At 38.6% G+C, this 25,791-nt stretch overlaps 1 protein-coding gene across 2 annotated transcripts in view; it reads right to left on the reverse strand.

Moving 5' to 3' along the window:
• The window catches only part of map4k1 (mitogen-activated protein kinase kinase kinase kinase 1), a 47,203-nt gene that overhangs the window by 387 nt on the left and 21,025 nt on the right, over positions 1-25,791 (reverse strand). For both annotated transcript variants that reach the window (XM_084717556.1, XM_084717554.1), the window contains exons 2-31: positions 21,950-22,007; positions 20,230-20,320; positions 20,075-20,139; positions 18,961-19,016; positions 17,775-17,822; positions 17,141-17,183; positions 16,637-16,709; positions 16,359-16,490; positions 14,232-14,294; positions 13,818-13,899; positions 13,369-13,485; positions 13,111-13,192; positions 12,303-12,355; positions 10,855-10,901; positions 10,721-10,765; positions 10,473-10,493; positions 10,336-10,381; positions 8,863-9,031; positions 8,501-8,601; positions 8,209-8,250; positions 7,358-7,436; positions 7,190-7,266; positions 6,136-6,196; positions 5,650-5,752; positions 5,503-5,561; positions 4,921-5,024; positions 3,180-3,357; positions 2,943-3,011; positions 1,435-1,518; positions 1,215-1,341 (exon numbers count right to left, since the gene is read on the reverse strand). In XM_084717556.1, the coding sequence (XP_084573682.1) occupies positions 1,215-1,341; positions 1,435-1,518; positions 2,943-3,011; positions 3,180-3,357; positions 4,921-5,024; positions 5,503-5,561; positions 5,650-5,752; positions 6,136-6,196; positions 7,190-7,266; positions 7,358-7,436; positions 8,209-8,250; positions 8,501-8,601; positions 8,863-9,031; positions 10,336-10,381; positions 10,473-10,493; positions 10,721-10,765; positions 10,855-10,901; positions 12,303-12,355; positions 13,111-13,192; positions 13,369-13,485; positions 13,818-13,899; positions 14,232-14,294; positions 16,359-16,490; positions 16,637-16,709; positions 17,141-17,183; positions 17,775-17,822; positions 18,961-19,016; positions 20,075-20,139; positions 20,230-20,320; positions 21,950-21,959 (2,327 nt within the window). In that variant the 5' untranslated portion in view covers positions 21,960-22,007. The remainder of the gene's footprint in view (positions 1-1,214; positions 1,342-1,434; positions 1,519-2,942; positions 3,012-3,179; positions 3,358-4,920; positions 5,025-5,502; positions 5,562-5,649; positions 5,753-6,135; positions 6,197-7,189; positions 7,267-7,357; positions 7,437-8,208; positions 8,251-8,500; positions 8,602-8,862; positions 9,032-10,335; positions 10,382-10,472; positions 10,494-10,720; positions 10,766-10,854; positions 10,902-12,302; positions 12,356-13,110; positions 13,193-13,368; positions 13,486-13,817; positions 13,900-14,231; positions 14,295-16,358; positions 16,491-16,636; positions 16,710-17,140; positions 17,184-17,774; positions 17,823-18,960; positions 19,017-20,074; positions 20,140-20,229; positions 20,321-21,949; positions 22,008-25,791) is intronic.

The following is a 25,791-nucleotide window of genomic DNA, read 5'->3' on the forward strand; positions in this document are numbered from 1 at the left end:
AGGACAGTGTCAATCTGATGTAAGTTATGGAAGGACAGGGGTCACAAAAATGTTTCTATCTGTCATCTCCTCCGCTGTGTATTACTTCCTTTAAACAACAATCAATAGTAATATTATACACTAAAAACTGTGGGTGGCTGCATCACTTCCAAAGGTTTTCAGTACTTTTGTGTAATGTTTGTGCCAATAATCAGCCCAGTGAGACATATTTAGCCCGTGTTACTGTGTGCTGCGGACGACAGCAACACAAATAACTTCTACAAACATTTAAAAACATGACACTGAAATTTGGCTGAACAAAACAAGATATTTTATTTTTATCATAATTTTATCATAGTTTTTCTATAAATTAGACTATTTTCACACTTATTGGCAAAAACATTTTTATTTAACTCACATTAGCTTTTGTAATAAGGTTGTTATTAATGATGTGTCATGTGATTTTCTGATCTTTTTTTTCTTAATGTGACCATTATTTTGAAAAATGACAAATATTTAAGAAATGATAAATATCAGTTCTGTTAAAATTGTAAGAAAAAGTATCAGTGTAACATCTAATTATAGTTTGGTATCGTCCATGCCTGCTCCTCTGGTGAAATATCTCCTCCTCTGGTACGATATATGTGAAATATATCTTCCCACTGAACTTACAGATCCTCTGACTTGTCTTCCGGCACCACAATGAAGTGAAGTTTTTGTCTTTTAGTATAATATCTCAACAACGATTGGATGGCTTGGCTTGAGATTTGACACTTAACATTCATGATGCCCTCAGCTTGAATTGTAACAAGTTTGGTGGTCCTCATATTTTTCATCTAGCACCGTCATCAGGTTATAATTTTAATGTCTTCAATATCCAATCAGCCTTAGCTGTACTTCGGGTGAGTGCTAATAATATTAGCATGCTAACATGCTAAACTATAATTGAGAACATGTTTAGCAGTTGCTGGAATGGCTCTCAGGACTCTCTTCACTTTTGTTGGATTTTGAAAAACTTTCTTGGGAAACATTCTCTGTCACAGATGGAGTGTTGGGTTTTACATTTCAGTAAACAGAGGCTGAGCTGACAGTTGGCAGGAGCAAAAAAAGCCATCATGTCCCAAGAAGACAAATAAAAGAACACAGAGACTGCAGAGACTTTTTTTTTTTTATCAACAGAAGATCAACAGCAACCAGACATCAACACCGCAGCACTGAGTGAAGCCGTGCTGTACCTGTCTGACTGCACCAGTCTGTAGATCTTTCTGGGGTCGGTGGTTTCCTCCAGCACCTCTGTGAAACCTTGTCTTCTTCTCTGCCAGCCGTGACGCCACACTGCCAGCAGCGTGTCATCCAAATACACTGGATGGACAGACAGACAGACGAAGTCAATACTGAGCTCTAATCATCTACAGTATTAACATTGTTTTTTTTTTTTTTACTGGATGCTCTCACCTATAGACTCAACATCATGACAGAAGGTGGTGTCAGGCCTGTTGCTCTTCAGCTCCCCCTCCAGACCAACTATATGTACTGTCTCTGTGGGGGAGAGAGGATCCATGAGTGTGGACATAAAGAGGTACACAGAACATGGACGAAACATAATGTAGAGTTTACACTTGATTACAGGTCCCATCATCACAATTACATGCGGAAGTGAAAGTCTACGTCAGATCCTCCCCCTGGACTTTACATCCTCTGAGCATCATTTTTCAACCACACTGCTTCTGCCTATGATAGTAGTGGGATCCATAATGGCACAGCCTTTATCTGCACTCTTACAGTTCTTTTAGGGATGTACTTTTGACATCTTGGCTTCAGATGGAAGAAAAAGCTGGACAAAACTTAGGTTTGTCTGATGAAAGAAAATAACCTTTTCCCTTTGTTGTCTGATTGTCAGTATCACAGCATACAACTATTTAAGAATAACATCAACAAAATTAAATTTTTTAGTATTTTCCATGATGAAGATCTCAGTAATGTCTTGCAGTTTATTTGCACACTTGCACAAGAAGCTGCTGGAAAAATTCAACCCAGTAAAACTGTGTGATGGATATTTTGTCCAATATGCTGAGAATAAAAAATCCCCATAAAACGTCACATGCAGAGGCAAACTGGAGCACAGACTTTGGAACACAGACGTCCTGATAAATGGAGCAAAAAAAGGGAGAGGATACGATTCATATTTTGTGGGTCTCTAGCATTGTCAGTGTAAAGATGCACACTGTGTCTCGACTTCCCCCCAAATATCTGCCAAAATATCACAGATACAAGCGCGACCGTCTCTCACTGGTGATGTAATTTGGAGCCAGAGTCTGTGCAGTAGTGATCAGGGTTGGAGGTGCGATATGGTCCCGCCCATACAGCCAGACGACTCAATCACAAGCAGAGCTCTGCTGTCAATAATGACGTGAACCCCCTGTTTATAGCATCAAATAACTAATTAAATCCAAACTTAGCAGATAAATGTGCACTAGAACATACATCAGAATGATAAGAACTACATAAAATGACAGAAATCATATTTGGGAAAAATATATTTCATGCATACTTTTTTGGTTTGATCCATGTTCCATCTGCTAATATGTAGAGGGCAGAGTTAATGACCTATACTGCAGTCAGCCACAAGAGGGCGATAAATATGTTTTGGCTTCATATATATGTCAGTTGTCTCTGGACCAGGGACACGTATTCATGTTGAAAACCCCCATAACAGTGAATTTTGAATGATATGTTACCTTTAACATGAATGCATACACAATCTAATGCAACACTACGCCTCATCGATTCAACACATGGTCTCTTTGTGAAGCTGATTTAGCTCTGTGGTATTTTTAAGCCCATAGTTGTATATTTGGAATGCACAATAATGTACAAATATTTGTGTTGTTACATGCATCTGTGAATAATGTCAGAAAGCTCTGTTGTCAGTGCTATAATTATTTAATTGTTGTGTTACTTACTTTCTATGAGGACGAGCAGTGAGTTACTGTCCAACTGGTTTACTTGAACTACATCTGGGGATGGTTTCTCTGTAAGAACACACACACACAAACACAGACACACAACACCGCCATCAACAACAAAAACAACAGCATCAGAAATAAAGTGCAGAAAGTTTGCTCAGGTCATGGTGTTGCATTTGTTGTTCCTTGTATTCTAAAGCGTGTGAATAATCAAATAATGCAGACTCAGCCTACCCAGCCCCGAGTTGGTGAACCAGGATGTGTTGGAGTTGAGGTTGATGTATTCTACAAAGACTGGTAGGTTGGGGCTGGACCCCCGAGACACACCGATGCACACCAGCGGGTACTCCTGCTGGGGCACCACCACCATCTCAAACACCCGCACAGGGTTGGGCAGGGGGAAGTCGAAATGCTGCAAGCATGAAAAAGGGAAGGCGTAAGTTCAGCGTTTAATGTCCTTTTAAATGCCTTTGTGTATTTAGCTGTGGCTTTTCTCATCTCACGTGGTGCAGAAAACAAAGCAGACAGGTTAAGTGTTTTGTTCGGGGACACTTAAACCTGCAACCTTTGAGCCACAGCCTGGTGTGTAACTGAGTCTGTTCTCAAAACCATAACTATTTTATGGTTTAAAGCTAACTCATAAATTTAATAGTGGCTATAAAATGCTTTATTTCTCTGCCAGTAGTCATTTTATGAGCTTCTGTCAACGTTAACAGTCCAATAAAACTGGTAAAAAACTGAAAGACAGACAAGTAACAAAGACAAGCCCATGGCATCACAGTATACATCATCTCAACATACACATATTTTTCTTATATTTGCATAATGAATATCCTCTTTAGTGTTCCACCGTTTCCCATCAGCACAGCATGTTATATCGTCCCTTTCTGCTCACTCTTTTAATACATGACCCTCAGTGCAAAATGCAGCAAAACATCTGTGATCCATCAGAGAAAAGGTTGAGATTTTGATGAATGAAAATGAAAATGAGTCATGATGACTGACCTTTAAAGTAAGCGTAATGCTGTGTTGCATTTGCAGTTTGCTGCCACATTGACACTGACGTCAAATACATTCATCTTGGGTTGAAATAATCTGTCCACGATGTTATGCTCCCTAAGTTTCCAACTTTCTGACTCCTCTGGAGCACAGGATTAGACTACAGAACTGTTATTAAACCAGGATTTGCAGATTTTAATGGCTGGACCTGTTTGATTCTCTGTTGTAGAAACTGACAATGATAGTGAAATATATCCTGCTTAAACTAAAGAGGCTCTACTTTTTGTATTTAATGAAGATGTCTCCTCCTCCTCCTCCTCCTCCTCTGCCTGGTTTCATCAACTTCAACTTCAGATCTACTGCAGAGCTGCTAGAGGTGCAGCTAGAAGTTACTGCACAATCCCACTCAGGAAAACTGTTTTATCCAGGTTGTCTGTTCCTTCAGAGCATCACATCCAGGGAATTGAGCACCACAATCAGAGTCCCCATCATATTATTCATTTAACGTGTAACTATAAGAAATGGCTTATTAAGAACCAGCAATGTCATGCTATTCTTATCCACCTTTAACATGATTGTACTCACACAGCATCTGTAGCATCTGCTATTAGATTTTATGTGCTCATGTTGCTTAAATGTATTGCATTATTGCTTTTTACCACACTGTAGTATGTCTTAAACTACTGTACATATTTACTGCCAATGAAAGCCAGCCTTTAACCCAGGCAGGTGCACATACTTTTGTTGATAAATGGAAAATTGGCCCCTTTCAAATAAAATAAATAAATGAAGAAATAAAAAAAATGTAAATAAATGAAGACTTTTTGGACTTGACATGAGCAACACTAGAAGCCACCTTTCCTTACTGACGTGTATACAGACGCCACTGATCAACCTAAAGCTGGTTCACTTTATCTCCTCTGAGGACTGAGATAACAGGAGTATAACAGAGAACTTTAAAGTTTTGCACACGCACCTTAATGAGCATGAACTTGTGCATGGGCTCGTACCACTGCAGCAGCACCACACTGGACTCCAGACCACAGCACAGGAACACACAGCCTCGCTGCAGGCTGCCTGCTGCAGGAGACGAGACGGAGAACAAGTTTCAGTTGATTATCTCACTGAACCAACTAACACTGTAAAACTGTCTGCTGTACGGGAATCTGCCTCTTTTAGTTTCCCTAAAGTTGTTTAAATCCTAAAACTAGCATGCAGTTAATATGGTTTCAGATTGCACCAAAAGCCATTTAATTTATTAAATTGATTTATATCAGGGACCATGTATAAAATACATGCGTCTCAAAAAAAATAAATAAATAAAAAAATAAAAGGAAGGCAGACAGGTACAGATGAAAAGAAATGCAGAAACTTTTCCATCACGCCGACTCTCCAACTACAGTTGAACACATACTCACTCTCCCACACACACACACACACACACACACACACACACACACACACACACACACACTCTCATACCATGGCCATACAGTGAGTGAATTCACAGCTTTAATAATATAGATAATAAAAATTATTTATTTATTTTTGAACTCACCAACTGAGCAGGTCTTGCAGCCTTTGGTATCAGGTATTTTACACGTCACTGCAAATTTCCTGAAGACAGAACAGATCAAAACTCAACCTAAAACCAATTTAAAAAGAGAGAGAGTGACATAAACTGAAATACAGCGTCCAGCGTTACCTTGGTAACAGTCTGTGAGTCGGCAAGGCAACCATCCTCTGGTCTTTCCGAGCCTGTTCGTACAACTCCTTCAGCGAATGGGAGTGAAGCTGCGATGATTTACCTGCGAACACAGAATCAGACTTTAACTTTGAAACCTCATTTTATTGGACTGTTTCGTCTCTTTCAGTCGTCACAGGATGAATTCAGATACACAAACACTCACATTCATAACCAGAGCTAGTTCAGACTCCAAACCGCCTGACATTAAATCCACATAAATATTAAGAAAGCAAGAAAACTTTGTCTGCTGACAGAAAGGGAATCAGAAATCCTTTTAGCTGTTAATTAAAACATGTCTGCTTCTTTGTTAGCAGCTCCACAATATGTTCTTTAAACTATAAATTCCAGTGAAGGTGTTTTATCTTTTTTCAGGAATCTCCCAGAGAGCCTCACACCTAAATGAAGATCCACTTGTTCTTCTTCTTTGACACTCTTTTGACTCACCTGATACAGACATGAGGACGTTACTAATGGTGTAGACCCAGGTACACTTCCCAGGATACAACTGAAAGAGAAAAAGAAGACGTCCATTCACTCTCTGCTTATTTATTGCTCTTTCACTGTGTCTCTTTCAAAAGCTCTTTTATAGTTTTTCAAGCGTTTTGTTGCAACGGTGCTATTTCAGGGTTCTTTTGAGAGAGCCTCTGATCAAAAGAATGGTTTTTGTTTGCTTCCACAATACATCTTTTTCAGACTAGTAGAGTGAAAACATCTGAAACAGGTGTTTATCTTATTCCACTTTTTTCTTTTTTTGTCTGTGGATTTCTCCTAAATTCTCTAAAGTTTGCAACACATTTTGCATTTGCATATTTGCAACATAACATTTCAGAAAATACAAAAAACAATTGTTGTAATGTAAATAATCAACTGAGAGAGTTTTTTTTTACCTTATCCACCTGTAGTGTCTTGCAAAATGTATGTTCCACAAAACTTAAATACATCAAACTTTACAGTTTTATTTGCATCTATATTCTGAAGGTCTTTACAGAGGGGTTTGTTTATATATCATTTATACACATTCTATTTATAAAACCTGATGAAAATTTAAACAGAGTTTTTATGGCTGTTCTGATTTATGGAGTGATAAAAAAAAATCTGAAATTCCTTCTGTAAAAACCACTGACTTTAATATGTTAACAAAACGAAACAAGAATTTTAAATGCAAAGTGTATACATATCAGCATATATTTAATTAGATAATGGCTCATTTGCATGCAAAACTAAAATTTCAGAAAACCTTAACAATAATAATTGTCTTAATGTAATCAACTGCAGAAGTTTCATGGTGATGTCACCTGTTGTGTCTCCCGTCTAAAATCTCTGAGATTTTCATCACAGCAACATCCAGAACAAAACATAAACATTAACTGAACCGGACCACTTTTATCTGTGGTAAATTTGGCGTCAACTTCACCTTCCTCGCACCCCACCTGTTGTTTCCATCCCAAAGTTTGTAAAACACTGATGTAGCTCTGTATTAACCAGACAAAGGTCGTACCAGCTCCATGGTGGCCTCTGGACCGTTGAGGTTCAGGGTGTAGATTCCTTCCTCTGCCCCCAGGATCAGATGCTGGTCTGAGGGAGAGAGAGAAAAGAAACACAGGCTGGTCAGAGAAGATAAACAGAAGTTTGATAAGTTGAAGTGAATTTACGGCGATGATACAACCTTTGGTAGCTGGGTTTTCCCACGTTGTGGAGCAGTTTATTTTGAGAGGGCAGCCATGAAAGATCTTTTTAAAGTAGACCTGCAGAAAAATGGGAGGGCATTAAATTATTCATTCTGTCCCCTTTTCAGCAGTTTATATCAGTTCTAGTACTATGTGAAGTCTCATACCAGGATGTTTTTATCTGCTTTATCTAAAATCAAACACCTACAGTCCTCCTACAGAAAGCTTCTGTTTAAATGGTAAAGGTCAAAGGTCAATTAGGTGATAAATCTGTGGTTATTGTGAGACCACAGACACGGGAGTGACATTTAGACATCTAATCTCTGAATTTTACTTCACTGTTATGAGTTATTACTTCTTCATATAGAAAAAGTTTACATGTATTCCTCATACACACCTATGAAGTAAACTACACTTCACATATACAAACAACATGTCTGTATTTATAGACAAAGTGAAGGGATGTGATCATGTGTGTATTAATGCATATATAGTCTGTGCAATTATATTCTTACTTGAATGTTTTATACGGGTATATCTGGACTGAATTTTGTTGATTTTGTTGACATTTTGTCTAAACGTCTCATTTTAATTCTTCTATTCCTCAGCTCATTTCATTCATCATTAATGAAAGTAATAAAAACAAACATTTGGGGTTTAATATTTAAAAAAACTGGGGGTGAATTTGTGTCGGTGGTCTCACACATGCAAGCTCCAATCTCACGAATTTAAACTCAAAATATTATAGACAATATGGAGCCTGCTAAATTTAAATCATTAAATCTCAAACACTCAGCAGTGGAGTTGATACGAAGGGAGGAGAACTTCTGGCAAACCGGCAGAAACTCACAGGAGGTTTCTTCATGATGGGGCTGACACACTCAGCAGGGTCCTGGGAACGGAAAGGAAAATATCGTGATGAGTGTGTCATCAGAACGAGAAGATTGTGAAGGGGAGAGGATATGGATAGTTGAATTAACTCCTGAATGTCAGCTTCTGTTTCATAAACTGAACATTTCATTCCTGTCACACCTGAACTAAATTAATCCCTACATTCTTTTGCTTAATTTAATACCATTTCTTTGTATTGTATGTGAATATCTTCAATATGACATTTAGTAGGTTGTGTACAGGCTCTCTACCTTTGATGGAGGTTGCCGTCTGCGGATGCCTTTAGGGGGGAGCTCAGGAGGAAGGAGGTCTGCTGGGATGTCATTCAACTGGACAGGGAAGGACGCAGGGTCTGGATCACATACACAGACACACAATAAGAGACTATGTAATATAATTTGCAGTGTATTCATAAAACTGTTGTTCTGCAGTTGAAAAATCTCCTGCAGTAGCTAAACAAAGATTTGGACTGTTTATTAGATGTTTTTGGGTGATGGTTGACTGGACAAAACAGAAATGCTAATATATTTTGTATGTTGGCATTTTGTTCCTTCAGCCATTGGTGTGACAGCGCCCCTTCAGTACAGCATAAAGGTCAGGCAGAGGGAGTCACCTGAGTGTCGTGAGGTTCGTGGTTGGGGCGTAGGTCGGGTGTGCGTCCCACTGGAGGTCCTGATGAGAGGGGAGGGGGCGTACAGAGAGCAGGGTTTCCTCATCCGATCATCTTCCCCTGCCATACTTTCCTCTGAGCTGCTCCGTGCTGAGCTGCTCCGTGCTTTGGGCTGCACACACGCAGCACACACAGTCACGTTTAGTGTTATCGGTTTTCACATTTTAAATAGTATAAACTCCCTGATGTTCTCCTCCAAAACGATTTCATACGAGAAAGCAGGAAGAGGTTTGATGTGGTCCAGGACTGAAATGTGTGACTGCTGCCATGAGACACTGCTGTCCTGATCTGTATCCTGATTGGTCACAATTTTTATCAGACAGCAGCATAATTATAACGTTTTCTATTTATTTAAATGCTCAATTGTGATTGGTCTATTGCAATATTCTAAGGTCTGTTATTTCTTTATAACAGACCGTTGCTATGAAGAACAGGCCGTTATTATGGACACAGTTCTGTATTCTCTGGAGAAACAATACAATCATTTTTAAATCAACAAAATCCTTTTTAAAATCAATATTTTATGTCAAGTTATTAATTTATTTTGGTAAGTAATCATGTAATAAGCAGGATAATAATGTGAGTAGGTCATTATTGTGAAATAAATCCCCTACTTAAAACAGTATGAATGCAGAAACTCCACAAAATTTATGGATAAAGGGATAGTTTGGATAATTTAAAGTGGGGCTGTTTGAGGTGGGCTATTTATCTATAGTCAATGGATTACAGTATCCTATAGTTGATGGCAATCTGGAGAAGCAGCAGGAGTAAACTTAGCCACTTAAAAAAAACAACAATCGTCAGACGGACTTTTCCAATCTCTCCATATCACTCTCTCCAAAGCCACCAGACTCCTTTGGCAAAAACAGTAATTTTACCTTGATGTCCGCGGTGCCTCGATCACTTAGTTTTTTTGCGTTATTGTGTTATTTCTATGAATTTGAACTAACCTTTGAAAACACCAAGAGACACAATAACACAAAGCAAACTAACAGATTGAGGCAGCAGTGGACGAGTAACTCCTGCGTTCAAATCCTGTGATCATCGAGGTAAAATTGCTGTTTTTCCCAACGGAGTCTTGTGGCTTTGTAGAGAGCACAACAATGGCTTAAGTAATGTAACTGTGAATTTTTTCAGTTGGCAAAAATATGTAATGCTTCTCCAAACAGTGGAGTACTGGAAATGTGGTGCAACATCTGAAATATAAAGGCCCATGCACGGTAAAGATCTAAATAAAATCTATTTAACATTATATTAACAGGTAATAACTATTGTAACTACAAATAACACAGAAATACGACATAAAAATTGTTCTAATTGTTCTGACATCAAATAAACAGTCCTGTGACTCTGACACATAAAAAACAGGTTTCATGCTTTCAGTTATTTGTTCCCTGTCCACTCAATAATAATTACCTTTGGAGGAAGTGGAGGTGGAGTTTCATCAGCTGGCATGATGAAACTGTTGGCAGAGAGAGTGTTGGTTCAGTCTGGTGTGTAATTGGTGCAAACAGACATTAATATAGATGTGAGTTTGTGTTTATTCAGCTGACCTGGTGGCTTGTATCGTGGGGCTGTGGTGGACAAAAGGCAAAGACAGAGACAAAGTGTCATTGCAAAATAAAACACGAGGAAATGACAGCTGGCGATGAAGTCAAACACGCTATTCAATGTTCCTGAGGTGGCTCACATTTTTCATGTGATCATCTACTGTGTTTTTGTAAAAATAACAGTTGAAATTCAGGCTGGGATAAATCATCCATGTGCTGTGGTAATTTGTTAAACTTTGATGTTTTCTTACACATCCACGTCATCATAGTCATCGTCTGAGTCCGTTTCCTGATCCCTGTGAGAGAAACAGAAATAAAGGTCAGATATTTCAATCAGTCATCAGTGTTTAATGTGATTCCACGTCTGCAACGGTGACTGAGTTACCTCATTGGACTCTTGCTGCTGCCGGTTGATCTCAGTGAAGGACTTAACTGTAAAAAAAAAAACACATGAAATGATCAATATTTCTAAAAGAGAGTACAGTCAATGAGTACAAACTAAGAGACGTATAAAAAAATGAAGGGATAATTTAGATAAGATAAAACCCAACAGTCACAAATTCCCGTCCACACTAATCTATTTGTTTTGTTAAATTACTGTTTTTGCTTGCATCTTAATAAATGTCATGACAAATATTGTGTTTACTCAAAAAGATAACAAATGAAAATTCCTGAACACAAAGTTCACCTCTGATGGGTCCCGTAGTTCTTGTCGACATTTAGAGGACACAGAACAGAACAGGGATTTTGGTGGCGGCATCTCTGTTTATTTTTTTATTTTTTTTGTGTGCCTGTCCCAAAATCTACAGTGTTGACTTGTTACAGATTGTGATGTGAAAATAGAAAATATTTACTTCACAGTCCTTCACCACTTTCAAGGACTAACAGTCCATGATCTGGACTTCACCAAGGACTCACACAGGAAACAAAGAACAAAGAAATCGAGTCTGCAAAGCAGAGCTGGATGTCCATTAACTGATGTGTTGTTTCATCAATAAAACCAAAGAAAAGTATGATGTTTTGATTTGACCTGCTGATTCTGGATGCAGGGACAATAAACCCCTGAACTATGGGAACTGTTTCTTTATCTAAAGAAAGGACGTATATGATTTGTTCACAGAGCATGAACCCCTATTTTGTTGTAGCTGACACAACTATCTTCACTTATATTTGTGATGATCAGTAATTTGGGGGACACAGTTTCATCAGCGTAGAGCTTTGCTTTCAACTATAATGACCAAGAACATTTTAAACTGATTTCTTGATTCTTAATCTGAAAGATGTCTAAAATTTACTGTATATTGTATATTACCTGTTATGATGTGTGATAATAAGCTTAATTCTGTCCTCAATTTACTTCTAGTCATTCACTCGATGGATTGTTTAGAATTGTTGAACAGATGATGGAAAAAATGCTTTTCTTTTCTTGTTAAATATGTGATACATAACCAGAAAATTTATCACAGCTTGTGATAAAATTAAATGTAAAATTGGAAAGCCACTTCTGCTATTTAAAGCTGCTGAATGCAACTCTGGAGAAAGATAGTTGGCTGTCAAGTCTCATTTCCAAGTTGTCAAAGTGAGTGTAAATCTGCCACTTACTCTTAGCAAAACAATTTTATTTTCTATAATATTTTCATAACCTTTAAACCAGATAAAAAGTAATAATTTCACTACATCATATATGATCCATGTGTGTACTGCATGAATGTATTTATGTGTACTGTATTTATCTATTAAGGTATTTATGTACTGTATGCATTCATACAGTATAAGTAGATATATGCAGCACATGAAGTCCTTCTTCTGACATTAAATGTGTCTTTAGCTTACCGTTGTGTTTGGTGACCCTTTCTTCACAGGCCTCCGAGTGTAGATCTGTTCCACTGAGCAACAACAAGCAAAAAGATTTAACACAATGACACTTTTCACATCAGCAACTGAATCTTTTTTTTTCCTAAATGTCAGAAAAACTTTGGTAAGAACAATGGCAGAATAAATGTATTTTTCCACCAGCATTATTATCCTCCAGTAAATACAGCGGATGGTACAAATGTGCTGAGACAGAAAGATGAGTGAAAAGATGAAATCCTTGGAATATTCATCAATATAACGATAACACCCTCAGTAAAACTGACAGCTTAAATAAAGATGAAGTCTTGAGAACAGAAATAATGACCATGAAAATTGTTCTTTAATGTGAGTAAACACAGGTGAATTGAAATATCACTCTCTCTCTGTAAATTGATGTAAATAAAAATACTTTCAATATCAGAAATTGCTATAAATAGATTATTTTTATTTATGGTATATGCTGTATGCATGGCCTGTATATTGTATATAGTTTTTCTGAATTAAATCAATTCAGTGACAAGTTTCCTTTTTTTGCACTCGTGAATCACTAACTTGTTGACTGGAAAAATAAAATGTTGCTAGTAGTGAATATTAAAAAGTATAATGAAAATGTTGATATGAAAACAGAAATCAATTATTAGTAATTACGTTTGATTACCGTTGTTACTGTACGTGTAATGAAATCATATATGTCTTTACACAAATGTCTTAAAACTCGCCATTATGCCCAAAAATCCGAGGTATTCTGTCTGATAAGGCTCATAACAGTTCAAGTGTGTGTTCTTACGGCTTATGTCAGAGTTCGTCCTCTCTGCCCGGTTGTGTTTGTTGATAGACTGGATCCTCTTTAAAGATCCAGGAACCACCACCTTCAATCAACAACAGAACACACAATTAGTTAGAATTAGAATTAATTAATGCTGTCAGAGTCTACCAATTTGAGATAGAAGGGGGAAGGGACAGAGGGGATGCATGGGCTAAAAAAAAATGTTTTAAAGTTCGATTTCAAATCTAGCTTCATGGTTAAGGTTGAGTCATTATCGACCTCCATCTCGTCGTCCTCTGTCACCAGGCAGGTCTTCACTTTCTCAGGGTTTCGGTACTTCTCCAACAGGTCCATGGTCAGCTCCTGGTTCAGGCACTGCTGGGTCAAAAACATGTGCTGCAGAGAGGAGACGAGATGTAGGGGAGACACAGGAAGAGACAATCAGAGCAGCTCAGTCCAGTCTGACTGAACTGTGGACAACTGTACATTTTCTTTAAGTTTTAGAGGTGTAATATCTCTTTCAGAGTGTCCCTCGTGATAGTTTAAGGACAAATCAGTGTTACTACATTTTCAAATCATGCAAAAACATATTATCCATAATCAATATTTACTCCATTCAACTGAATTATACATTCACAATCCATCAATCATCTTTCTAGACCCAACAGATCAATAACTGACTCTAAATAAACCTGAACTGGAGTCTACTGTATGTGAGCAGTACTGACTGAGAGCATCTTGGAGGCACTGGGTCTCTTCTTCGGGTTCCTCACCAACATGGCCTTTACAAAGTTATAAAACATGGAGGACCTGCAGACAGGAGACATGATGGTTGCATTTTATAAAATGGAACTTAAGAAAATATAATGAATGATTGTATTTTGATCCTATGTTTTTGCTTGTATTAAAACACCAGTAGGAATTTGTTTCAGATATTCTTCAAAGCAGGTTTCTTCATCTGACCTGCAGGAAATTTCTACTTTTAAACATGTAAACACACATTAAAAACATCTGTTCAAGGTTGAAAATATCAGTGCAAGGCCAGAAAGTTGCACATGATCATAATAGCTTGACTGACTTGACTTGTAGGAACATTAACATATAATGTATGTTGTATAACAGTGTTGTAGGTTTTTGTTTACCATTTTGACTTGTCCTTCAGTTTAGGAGGCTGGTAGCCGCTCTTGGACATCAGAAACAGGACCCTACAGGAAACAATGAGTCAATGAAAATCTGTGTGCGTGAGAGGCAGAGTCACAGGCCGGTCTGTCGTTTAAACGAGTTTAGTTTGCAGGTCAAAATGTAACCGCACTGTGTTTCGCTCAGCAAAGTCAGGGTGTGTGTTTGTGCGTGGGAAACTGGTGATTACATGTATGAACGTACAGACACTGGACGTGTGGGTGGTGGAAACACCGTCTGTAATGTGTAACATGACCCATTGATGCCATCAATGCTCATGGGTGGGAGTGAGTGTACACAGAGTGCACTTGTGACTCTTGAACTTTCAAATGTGTATCGGAGTCAGGTCAACAGTCTGATGACATCACATCCCCACACATACAGTCACTGGGAATATTTTGATCCTGATTGGTCAAATGATGCTCGGTAGTTACCATAAACTGCACGGCTCTGATGTAGTGTCATCGATGGTCTGGATATTGGGAGTGGGAGGGGGTTTCACAGTGAGAAATCTCCTCTTTTTAGTTGTTATTAGGCAGCTGTAAACTAACATTTCTGTGATGCTCTAAAATACAAATAAACAAAACAAATTTTGTGCAGATGGTCATGGATAAGTCAGATAATGAGACACCCGACCATAATGCATGACATGGATAATCACCAGCTGTGAGGCAGAAGAGTTATTTTTGAATAAGCGGGTGTTTTTAGTTTTACAGTACTTGTACTGTATTATGTGTATATATGTATTTTCGTGTGTGTGTGTGTGTGTGTGTGTGTGTGTGTGTGTGTGTGTGTGTGTGTGTGTGTGTGAGCAACAGACCTGCATCTTGCATGGAGTTAATCTTAAATACTACTGGACCGATCAGCCTAATTTCCTTGTGCACTTTCATGACTGTATGCTGAAGGTCTTAGTCAAACACATTTTCAATTATTTATTAGTTGCACAAACAAAGACACCTTTAACTCTATTCAGGAGCTTCACCTCGATGTTATGCCTCGGTAATTGCTGCAACACAGATCTTTTCAGCGCACTGCTGCTAACTGTGCTGTAGCTGCCATTAGAAAATTAGCTCAGGTAGCAGTTCTATGGGATACAGCCTCTGAGGTCAGTGATGGCTGGTGTGATGATGAGAAATAAAGCACCTGAGGGGATTTAACATCACAGCTGCTCCAACCAAACTCTGACTGACTGTGAGGACACGGTGGGTTCAGGTGGGGGCAGGAGGCGTGAAGCGATCGAGGAGGTTTGTAGCTTAGTGAGTTAATTTATTAGAACACATTGTTTATTGTGTTGAAAAGTCGGCAATTGTTCAGTGACCTTCCTGGTTGTTCTGACACATTCAGAGTCACTGCCGTTTACCCGTTAGTCTTTCTAGGGTGCACAGGACAGGGGGTGTCGGACACTGTACCGACTGTACAGCACCTTGAGACAAATTGTGTTTTGTGATGTTGGGCTATACAAATAAAATCTGACTTGACTTTGACTCTTTTTGCCATTTACATTTAACAGCCTTCTTGCTTAATGCCTCCAAATTCTAGGCCTATATTTAACTAGTGAAATTAATGCAGCGATGCGTGCGAGCTAGTTCAGGCGGTCAACTTGAGCCTCACCACAATCACTCATGAACATGCCTCACTCTCTGTAGTACATACCAAACACACTCGTCCAATCTGGGGGTCTATATAAACTGCTAAAACCTCCCATCTCTCCCTCTGCCTGTCAAGGCCATTGCTGTTTTGCATCAGCATCACTGCCTGCTCATTCAGCCCCACCACCCCAGCTTCCACCTGCAAGTTCTGACAGGAGGTCCAAGAGATTTGGTCATCACTCCTCGATATCTCTGTGAAAACATAATCTGCGAGGAGCGATGAGGTTGAGCCTAGACGCCAAATTCTATGTTCTGCTGCTGCATTGGTTTAGGCCACACTTGCCACTATACAAATAAACATTCAATAAATAAAATAAAATAATAAAGAAATAAAATTACCTGCTAGGGTCATTGTAAATGAATCTTTACTCATGTTTGTGTCTGGGCAGAGGTGTACACATGTTCAGGTATGTTCAGTTGTGTCTTTCATTGCGTATTTACCGCAGCGGGTGGACATCAAACAGTGGTGGCTGCAGCTCTGCCAGCTCTATGGCTGTGATGCCCACAGACCAGATGTCGCACAGCTCATTGTAGCCACCTTTAATTTCCACTGCTGCCACCTCTGGCGCCATCCTGAGAGCAAGAGGGGAAGAGAAAACAGTGGTGTTAGCATCATTGGTACTATGCATAATTATTTTGTTACTAAATGTTCAGATTAACATGTTTGCTGGACAGATTTTCATGCTGCAGAGAGACTGGTGTCTGGGTTTTGACCTTACCAATAAGGTGTCCCAATGAAGGACATCCGTCGGGCCAGAGTGGCTGTGATCTGTGCTGAGATCCCAAAATCAGCTAGACAACAGAGGAAACAAAAAAATTAAATAATACCCACAATAACCAGTAATCAAAATTTAATAAAAAAATACACTTGTCCTATTCGATACAGACTTAATTTTCTAATGTTGCTAATGTTGGTGTACAATTTAATTAAATTAAATTAAAATGTCAGCCAAAATGGCGTACTCATGGAAAAATCACATCAAAAATAAAAGTACAACCCCCATCAGAATTTTTCTTGTGAATGGAATGTTTTGCAGCTAAACATAAAGACACAAAATAACTTCTCAGTCGGTGTCAAACACTGCAGAGGCTCATTCAGTCCTCGTGCAGATGTGCATCCGAGACTGCAGCGACGTGTTGATTGAGTTGTCGATCTTGCAGCGAGTGACTCATTTTAACCACGCCGGTGCAGTGCAGAGCAGATAGAGCAAACATCCACCTACCTAGCTTGACCTCGCCCTGATCGTTGAGGAGGATGTTGGCACCCTGGAGGCAAAAGAAGGCGAGACGAACATCAACACAGACACAACCACAGAAAAATCTTATAATACAAAGACTCCCCTTTACCCACTCAGTGATATTTAACTCAGCCCACACAGGATGCAACTCAAAAATCTGTTAACTCTACTATTGAAAGTTCATTTCATGGAGTTTATTTAATCAGTAAGTTTCAATCAATATTTTCTTAAAATCCTGTTTTTAATGCAAAGATTTACTGTCTCATCTTCTAAAATATTTTCCATCATCAAGTTTTATGATCATATTTATGAGAGCTTGGAATTTCTTCAGATTTTCTTCACTAATATTACACTATACTAATATTTACAGCTAGATAATACTATCATCTAGTTCAGTGACAAATACACAGTTTATTTTACTGTTTTCCTTCACATATACAGGTCAAATTCTAATTTTAAGTGCAACGTTTACATTATACTTGTTGACATCTTACTCTGACAGTAATCTTAAAGATTCATCTAGAGATGAAACTTAATGTCCTTTACGACAAATACATTAAAGATACGAGTAAACAAAAATGCAGAATAAAAGTGCTGCATCACTGTCAGACATGTTCACCTTGATGTCTCTGTGGATTTTCTTCTGTCCATGCAGGTAGTCCAGGCCCTGGTCACAGACATACACAGTGAATATTATAAAACTGACAGTGAAATTTAACAATAAAATAAAATATTTTCACCAACTAAACCCCTACCACTCCATCCATGAAGAGATCAGAAAAACCTAAACCAGATGGTAGAAGTGGGTTTCTGTCCCTTGAACATCACTGTCAACAGTAGGGTGTCTCAGATTATTAATAGTGAAACCACAAATAAAGCTGCAGTAGGCAACAATCCAACATACACAACGCAGAACCAAACCCACAACTTCAAACGGCAGCAGAGGGAATCCACAACCGCCTTGTGAAACCTCTCTCCGCTCTCCACGTTGTGAACCTCGGCCCCGACGCTGGTCCTTCTCGCTATGACTCTTTCCAGATGGGACATGCACTGTTTTTTTTCACGATAGATGGCCTTTCTACTCTATTATCCTTTAAAAAGGATGAATAAATGCAGATGTGGTATAAACCAGCTGTTACTACGAGCCGGTTACTAGGAGACGTCTCACAGAGGTCGCATCATGTCTCTTTTCCACTCGTCGAACAGAATGAGCCTGAAGCTCCATGTTTGCTCTGTATACTGTAGTAAGTAAAGGAGGTATTGGAAAATTATCACAGGATTTTCTGCAGAATTTTCCACCACTGAATCAGGCTTTGACCATCTGAGAGGACATGTCTGTGCATCTGAATTTGTCAGAAAGCCCTCCCTCTGAAATGACCTGTGATTGGCCGAAGTTGCCGTGACAGGCGAGATTTTCTAAAGCCTGAAAATAAAGCCAAGGGGAAGAGCAGGAGTCTAATTTTCAATCAGACCACACTGTTATACAATTTTTGGCTCAATGACCCCCAAAATAAACTGCCTGCCACAGCTTTAAAGGACCAGTATGTAGGATTTAGTGGGATCTGGCTTGCAGATTGCAACCAACTTGCCTCACCCTACCCTTCCAAGTGTGTAGGAGAAATTACAGTGGCTGTGAAACTCATGAAAAACACACAATGCTGTATCTAGAGCCAGTGTTTGGTTACTGTAGAAACATGATGGTTTAACATGGTGGCCTCCATGGAAAAGCACCTAAATCTTACACACGGGGACCTTTAATAGTAAAACCAGAGTAAATAATTAGCATGTAATCAATGTGACTTTACCTGCAGCATCTCCCTGCAGATGTAGGCGATCTGTGGCTCGGACAGAGGACCAGTCACTGTGGAACACACTTTACTTGTCAGAATTCAATGTACTATAATACTTCCATAGAAAAGAGACATTTACAGTCTATTCAGCAAAGTATACGACTGGAAAAAGGCAAATTAAGTGATCAAGGTTCATGACAACTGTAATATGCATACTGACTGTTTTACTGGAAGCTTTAAATATTGTTTAGCATATCAGCAGTGAAGACTGAGAAGTTTTATAACTGGTGTTACAGCCACAATTACAGACTCTAGCCCTGCTCACATAAAGCATTTCGAAGGAGGGTTATGGGAAATTTTACTGGTCAGCTTTAAACCAAATGATCTAAACCACTAAATGGATTTGAAACACACACTGTACTGCCTGTTATCCAGTAAGTATCCACCACAGTTAATTTCCTGTGGATCCCTTGTAAAACAGTGTCCCCGTTTCTAGTGTGACTAAAATATTTTAGCTAACTTGCAGGGGCTTGTTATCAACAACACTGATGCCACTAATCTTCTGTCTCTGCAGGAGACAGCATGAGAGGAGGAAAGAGGATATGTCAAAATACAAAATGTTACAACAACAATAATACTATTTAGACTTTTTCCTCATAGGTTAATATGTTTCCAGGTTTATAGGTATCTCGGGTATTTCAGCATAATGTGAAATATTCACTGTCTCATTGATTTTGATCAACAGTGCTGACAACCCCCTGTAGATACATTAGGGTCAACTTTGGGGGTAAAAATTATATTTAATTCCCCCTTAATCTTTTATTGAGTGCCAATAAGGTGCTGCTCTGAGGCTTTCAAGATGTTTGCAGGTTTTTTTAATATATTTCATATCTTTTTCAGTTTAATGTTTTGGTTGAAATTATTTTGAGTGAGTTGTTTTTCTTTTGCAGTTTAAGATGTTTTACATGTCTGTCTTAATCTCAATCAAAAAATTCAAATACACTTTTGCATTAGATGAATAAAAACTATAAACTCATAAAGGCAGTTTCCTCACAGTAGGTTCTTCACATATTAACCACACACACACACACACACACACACACACACACACACACACACAGAGACTCACCATGGTAGATGTCCTGTAGGGAGCCTCCTCCACAGAACTCCATACAGATCCACAATTTATTAGCTCTGCAGACAGACGAGGAAATCTCTGAGTGAACGACTGAATCTCAGATTAATGAGAGAGAAACACATGAAACACAGAAACAGACATCTCACCGTATGTAGCTGCCATAATATGCCACTATGTTGTCGTGTTTGCAGCTCTTTACTATGATGATTTCCTGCTGGATGATAGAAAAATCATCCTCTGTGGAACCAAACAGACAGACATGATCAGTTTCACGAGCACAGGTGTAGTCAGAGGGTATACACAACGCACACCGACATGTTTATTACCAAGCAATTCTTGATAACACTGAACTCTTGTTCCTTTTGAGTCTGAATGCACTTATTGTAGGCCACTCTGGACAAAATGATCTGCTTGATAGATATATGCAGAATGTAATGCATACAGGTTCTATTTATAATGAAACCCTTTTGACCGGTTAGGAGCTGATTTCAGCAGAGCTCTAGCCTCTCTAGTTGTCAGAGTTTCCAAAACATAAAGCCAATAAACGTCCAAGTCGTCTTTCAGAATTAAAATAAATTCAGATTGGGATGTTTTTAATGAGGCTGAAATAAATATTGGTCAAACTTTAAAAGCTGCGCACAGCAGCTTTGGATCTTTGGGAACTCCGAATAGCAGGAAGAGGTAAAATGTCATTCCAATCCAACATCAAACGGATCCATTTCCTCTTCCTTGTACTGTTATAAATAAACAGATGAACTATAGGATGTCCTCGCCATAAACATCTGTCACCATAAACTCTGACAGATGCAATTCTCACTCAGCTGTTATATTATGTGCTGCGTCGTTGTAAATGCACATAATCATCCCTGAAGCAAAGAGCACATGCTGTAAAACAGACACTAAGCTCTTTTTCAAACACGTGTGCATTTGAGTAAAAGACAAGTTTAACTGTACACTTATTTACATTTCCCCTTTTCTTACTTGGGGCAGTCCTTACAAACCCTCCATAAAGGCTTCCAAACAAAGGTGGAGTGGATATTGTGAGGAATGAATGCTTAACGTTGTTATCAAACGTTGTTTTTACCAAATCACTTCTGTCTCCACAGCCTGTGGTCAGTGTGGTTTATGAGGTCCAAATAAAGAGTTGAGTGAATTTTCCGTTGCATGTCTGACAACAGAATTTAAAATAGAAGCAGAATGATCCTGCACGGTATAAGGAGGTCATAGTGCTGCAATGCTGCCTGCAACCAGACACAATTTTACTTACGTCCTCCACGGTGAAACTTTAATGATACTCTGACACACTGAATTAGTCAGTGGGTTCTCTTATTGTTACAATTCAAACTAATTACAGCTGTTTACACAAACAGCTGGGGGAAACGATCAGTGTGATCAAACTGTTGGAGGTGTAATTGAATGCAGTTTCAGGCTGTTTTCTTTGGCTACTGGTTGAGTTTGATGGTTTATAGCTTTGATTTGTATGAATTTATGTCACTGTGGGAAATAATGACTCTCTCTCTCTCTCAATGTGCGTGTGCCTAGCTCTGCCTTTTAGCATTTATGTTATGTAATGTTTTGTTAAAAGCTCCCATAATGGAATCATAATGAGTATGGGAACTGGTAATTGTGCTGCATTAAAACAAGTTTGAGGACTTTCATCAGATGAAACCGGGCCCATACGTACTCGCCACAGGCTGGAAAGATGTGTATTATCTTTGTCTAGGGTGGAGTTAGAAAATCTACATCTACATAGCCTGTCTTTCAGTGCCATCTCTAGCCACAAGCCAAACAAGCAAAAGCACATGAGATTAGTTTTGTTATTTCCTGATTTAAAAAAAGAAAAAAGAATTCAGATAAAATTCTCACCTGGCTCCATCTTGATGACTTTGATGGCTGCAAGCTCTCCATTCTGCTTGTTACGTGCCTGAACACACAAAAACACATGTACAGGTTGTTATTTTTGCACTGCAACTGTACCACTGTGAATGTGGTGCGCTTGAGACGCATTTGCTTGTGTGCCAGCAGAGCTTCATTTGCATGTTTGCTGTCCAGATCAGTGGAGTGCAAAAAAAAAAAAAGCCCACCGCACCACTCCAAAGCATTTAAGACCCAGAAATGCATGCAGGGAGCTCACACTAACACACTAACACACATACACACTCACACACACACACACACACACTCACACAAATGGTGACCTTTAAAAGTGTGATACCAAAAAGTGGTCTCACTTCTCTTTGCTTATTCACACTATTTGTAAACAGAAACTGTAACTTCCTTTGGACATAAATATTTTTTAAATGGGTTGAAGTTGATTTTCTGTTGAAGCAATTCGTCTATACAAGTGGGTGACAGAAAACTGAAAACAGGCTTGCACCTTGTCCTGCAATGCAATTAAGAAACAAAGTTCATCCAACCATTGGGGCCACGCTGACACACCGTTTTCTACTCCACTCTTTAGTCAGGATGTGATTAAAAGTCTCTTTTATAACAATGATACAGCATAGAGCTGAGAGAATGACACTTAATGTCAAAAATGCAGACAAAAAACTATGAAAAATATAAAAGACCACAACCTGGAGGTGGTTCGTCTCTCAGGTTTACTACGAATCACATGGTAATCCAAGTATGAATGGTTATAAATTTTTATCAAGTATAGCAGTCATCTTTTAAAGGTGAAAATTTGATTTTTTTGTGTATCTTGAGGTGAAGGTTGTGGCTAAAGTTTCAGTTGTTAAGACAATAGTTATGGGACTCCCCGACAGCACACCAGATCTCATGGGATGGCATATAAATAGCATGAGCACTTTTACAGACATTTTATCTGTTGTGTCTAGAGGTGTAAGAAAATATTGAAAATATTAGGTATTGAAATACGGTATCAATTCTCAAAACACTGAATTGAAATACATGCAAAGATTTGTGACAGTGGTTAACTTTGTGTTGTGTATAAATCCCCGACTGCTACACAGATGTTCTGATTGCATTTAAAAAAGTACATTTTTTCAACTCAAATGTTATACATATGGTTTGTTCTTTATACAATGACAGCTTTTCTAAAATTAGATTAAAAAAAATAGCATCACATCATCTTGCTCACAGCATCGCAGGATACTGAATCATAACCCCTGTATCATGATACACACTTGTCTATACATTTTAATCTTTTCATCTATTAGTAAAGCACATTTAAGAGTTTTAGACGCGGTATCAATGGTCAGGTGACCTTTGTTGTTATGGTGATCCTTAATGTTGCTAACATTATGAAACAGTCACAGTTTCACACAGATTTTGGCACCAAAACTAATGGGTTTGGTTTTGTCAAAGTGTGGCTTTGTGGCTTGGGTAAAAATAAGTGAATTATTTGCAAAAGTTAGGTTATACACATGATGTAAGTATGTATTAAGTACATCACATACATCATGCAAGTTATGTACATTATGTATGTTAACTTGCAGGATTAATTAATCATGTCGCAATCTTGTCATTTGAAAAAAAAAAAAAACTGTAATGATTATTTTCATTGTCGATTAATCTGTCGATCATTTTCTCTATTGATAAATTAGTTGTTTGGTCAATAAAATGTCAGAAAATAGTGAAAATGTCAATTAGTGTGACGTCCTCAAATGTCTTATTTTGACTACAAGAAAAGAAACCAGAAAAATATTCACATTTGAGAGGCTTAAGTCAGAGAATTTGGGAATTTTTTTAAATCACAAAATGACTCAAAGACTATCGAAATAGTTGGCAATTTATGTAAGAGTTGATTAATACTTGATAAATCGTTGCAGCTCTATTTAAAATGAGTCAACACTGACTTTTGGTTTTACGTGGGACACAAACTGTGGTCTCCTTGGTGACCGTCCTGAGTTTGTTTGACCAATACACCCACCCCGACCTCCTCCAACACAAATGGTGAGAAGTGAAAAAAAAAAGGTGTTGTGATAACACATAAAATGACACTGGCATGTTATTAATACACCTTTTGGTAAGACCAGGCTGAGTAGAGTGCGCACCACGCATCAAGGCTGAGTCTTTACTCTCCCGTCTCTATTGAGTGTCTTTCCTGTCTCTCTGTACTGTCATGGCTGCTCAGGTTAGTCTGTTCAATCGTAATCACTGGTTGGGAGAATTTCTTGCTTTGCTGTCCGTTATCTTGGTAACAACTTAGTCTGTTCATTTAAGTCACAATTTGTTCACATTTAAAAGTCCTATTACTCTAAATGAGAGACTGAGGTAACCTACTGTGATACTGATCAATCCTACTTTCAGTTTACAAAAGATTTTAAAGTTAAAAAAATATATTTTATGATACAGAAGAAGACACGAAGAACTGGGTAGTTAACTTGAGCACAATGGCTCAACAAACAAAAACCACAGCACCTACACTAACGTCATCAACAGAAAATCAAAGGAAAAATTTGTCACGGTCTCCGGCCACGCCGTTTGATTGGCCAGTAAGAAAACATAACAACAAAGATGGACACAAAATTAAACATTTTAAATAAAATACCAACATTAACCTGGTAGATGATTAAGAATAAATTTCTCCTTTCGTTTGGTGCAAATGGTCAAGAGTGAGGGCGGAAGATGAGTTCGCACCAGACTGTAGTTCAGACACGACCAAACTGCCAGTCCACCCACTTCACTTTTAGAGGAAATACCCATTCATAATCTGTCAGTCCTGAGACAGAACGCAGTCATGAGGGCACTCGGTCAGTAAGAGCACAGGCAGTACAGTGACAGCGGAAACTCCACAGAGAGAGGGAGTGATTTTCAAAAACACGACACACCCATATTTAAGCTAAAACCCCAACAGCATCCACTACCCAGAAGTATATTGTATTTACAGTTACATACATTTGTCCCTGTTGTCACTGAACAAAAGAAGTTTGTCATCACGTTTCATGAAATGAGCAGGGCGTCAATACACACAACGCACTTTGTACAGAGACACAACTAGAAGGGGGACAGTGGCAGCCTCTGCTTTTGAAGCACTACTTTCATTTTAAATCAAAAACAAAGATAAATAAAGAATGACACTGTAATGGAAGCTGACACTTTGCATATGGAGATATTTAAATGTTGGCGGCGGTCTGTGTTCTTCCGAAAGTCTGCCTTTCGACATCGAAATGGCACGGTGGAAAGTCGGGGTGTTGTGGTGACAGTGGAGGATGGTCATAAACAACTGACTAACAGTTATGAGGGACATTTTTATTTTAAGCAGGCGCTTTCCTTATTTAACCGTTAACAAACCTAATACTACCGTTCCACGAACTGATCTAAAGGGTCGGTTCAACAAAATCACAGATAACAAATTTCTCGTTTTCCTCTTTTAGTATCTAGGCATGAAGACAGTTTTGGTTTTATCTGCTGAGGGTTTCAGACATCTCTGATATTTCCTCAGCTGCCCCAGTATAATAGAGGTGAATAGTATGTGGTCTGTGGTGTCCACAGCTCTGACAGATAAAATTTAAAAACAGCTTTTCAAGAAACAATGTCCCTGTTGACACGGTCTCACTTCAAACAGCATTCACTGGAACTACAACACTTTCAACCAAAAAACCCCTTTGAAAATAATGAGGCAGTTATTCAGAGATAATTGTTCCTGGAAAGAGATTTCAGGTTCAGGCTTCAGTTGTAAATACCTCAAAACTTCAGCACATAAGGCTGAAAGTCCAGATACTACAGTATGTACCACTGGAGTT

Source organism: Lutjanus erythropterus, chromosome 4 (assembly GCF_056507025.1).
Source record: "Lutjanus erythropterus isolate fLutEry1 chromosome 4, fLutEry1.hap2, whole genome shotgun sequence".
NCBI lineage: Eukaryota > Metazoa > Chordata > Actinopteri > Lutjaniformes > Lutjanidae > Lutjanus > Lutjanus erythropterus.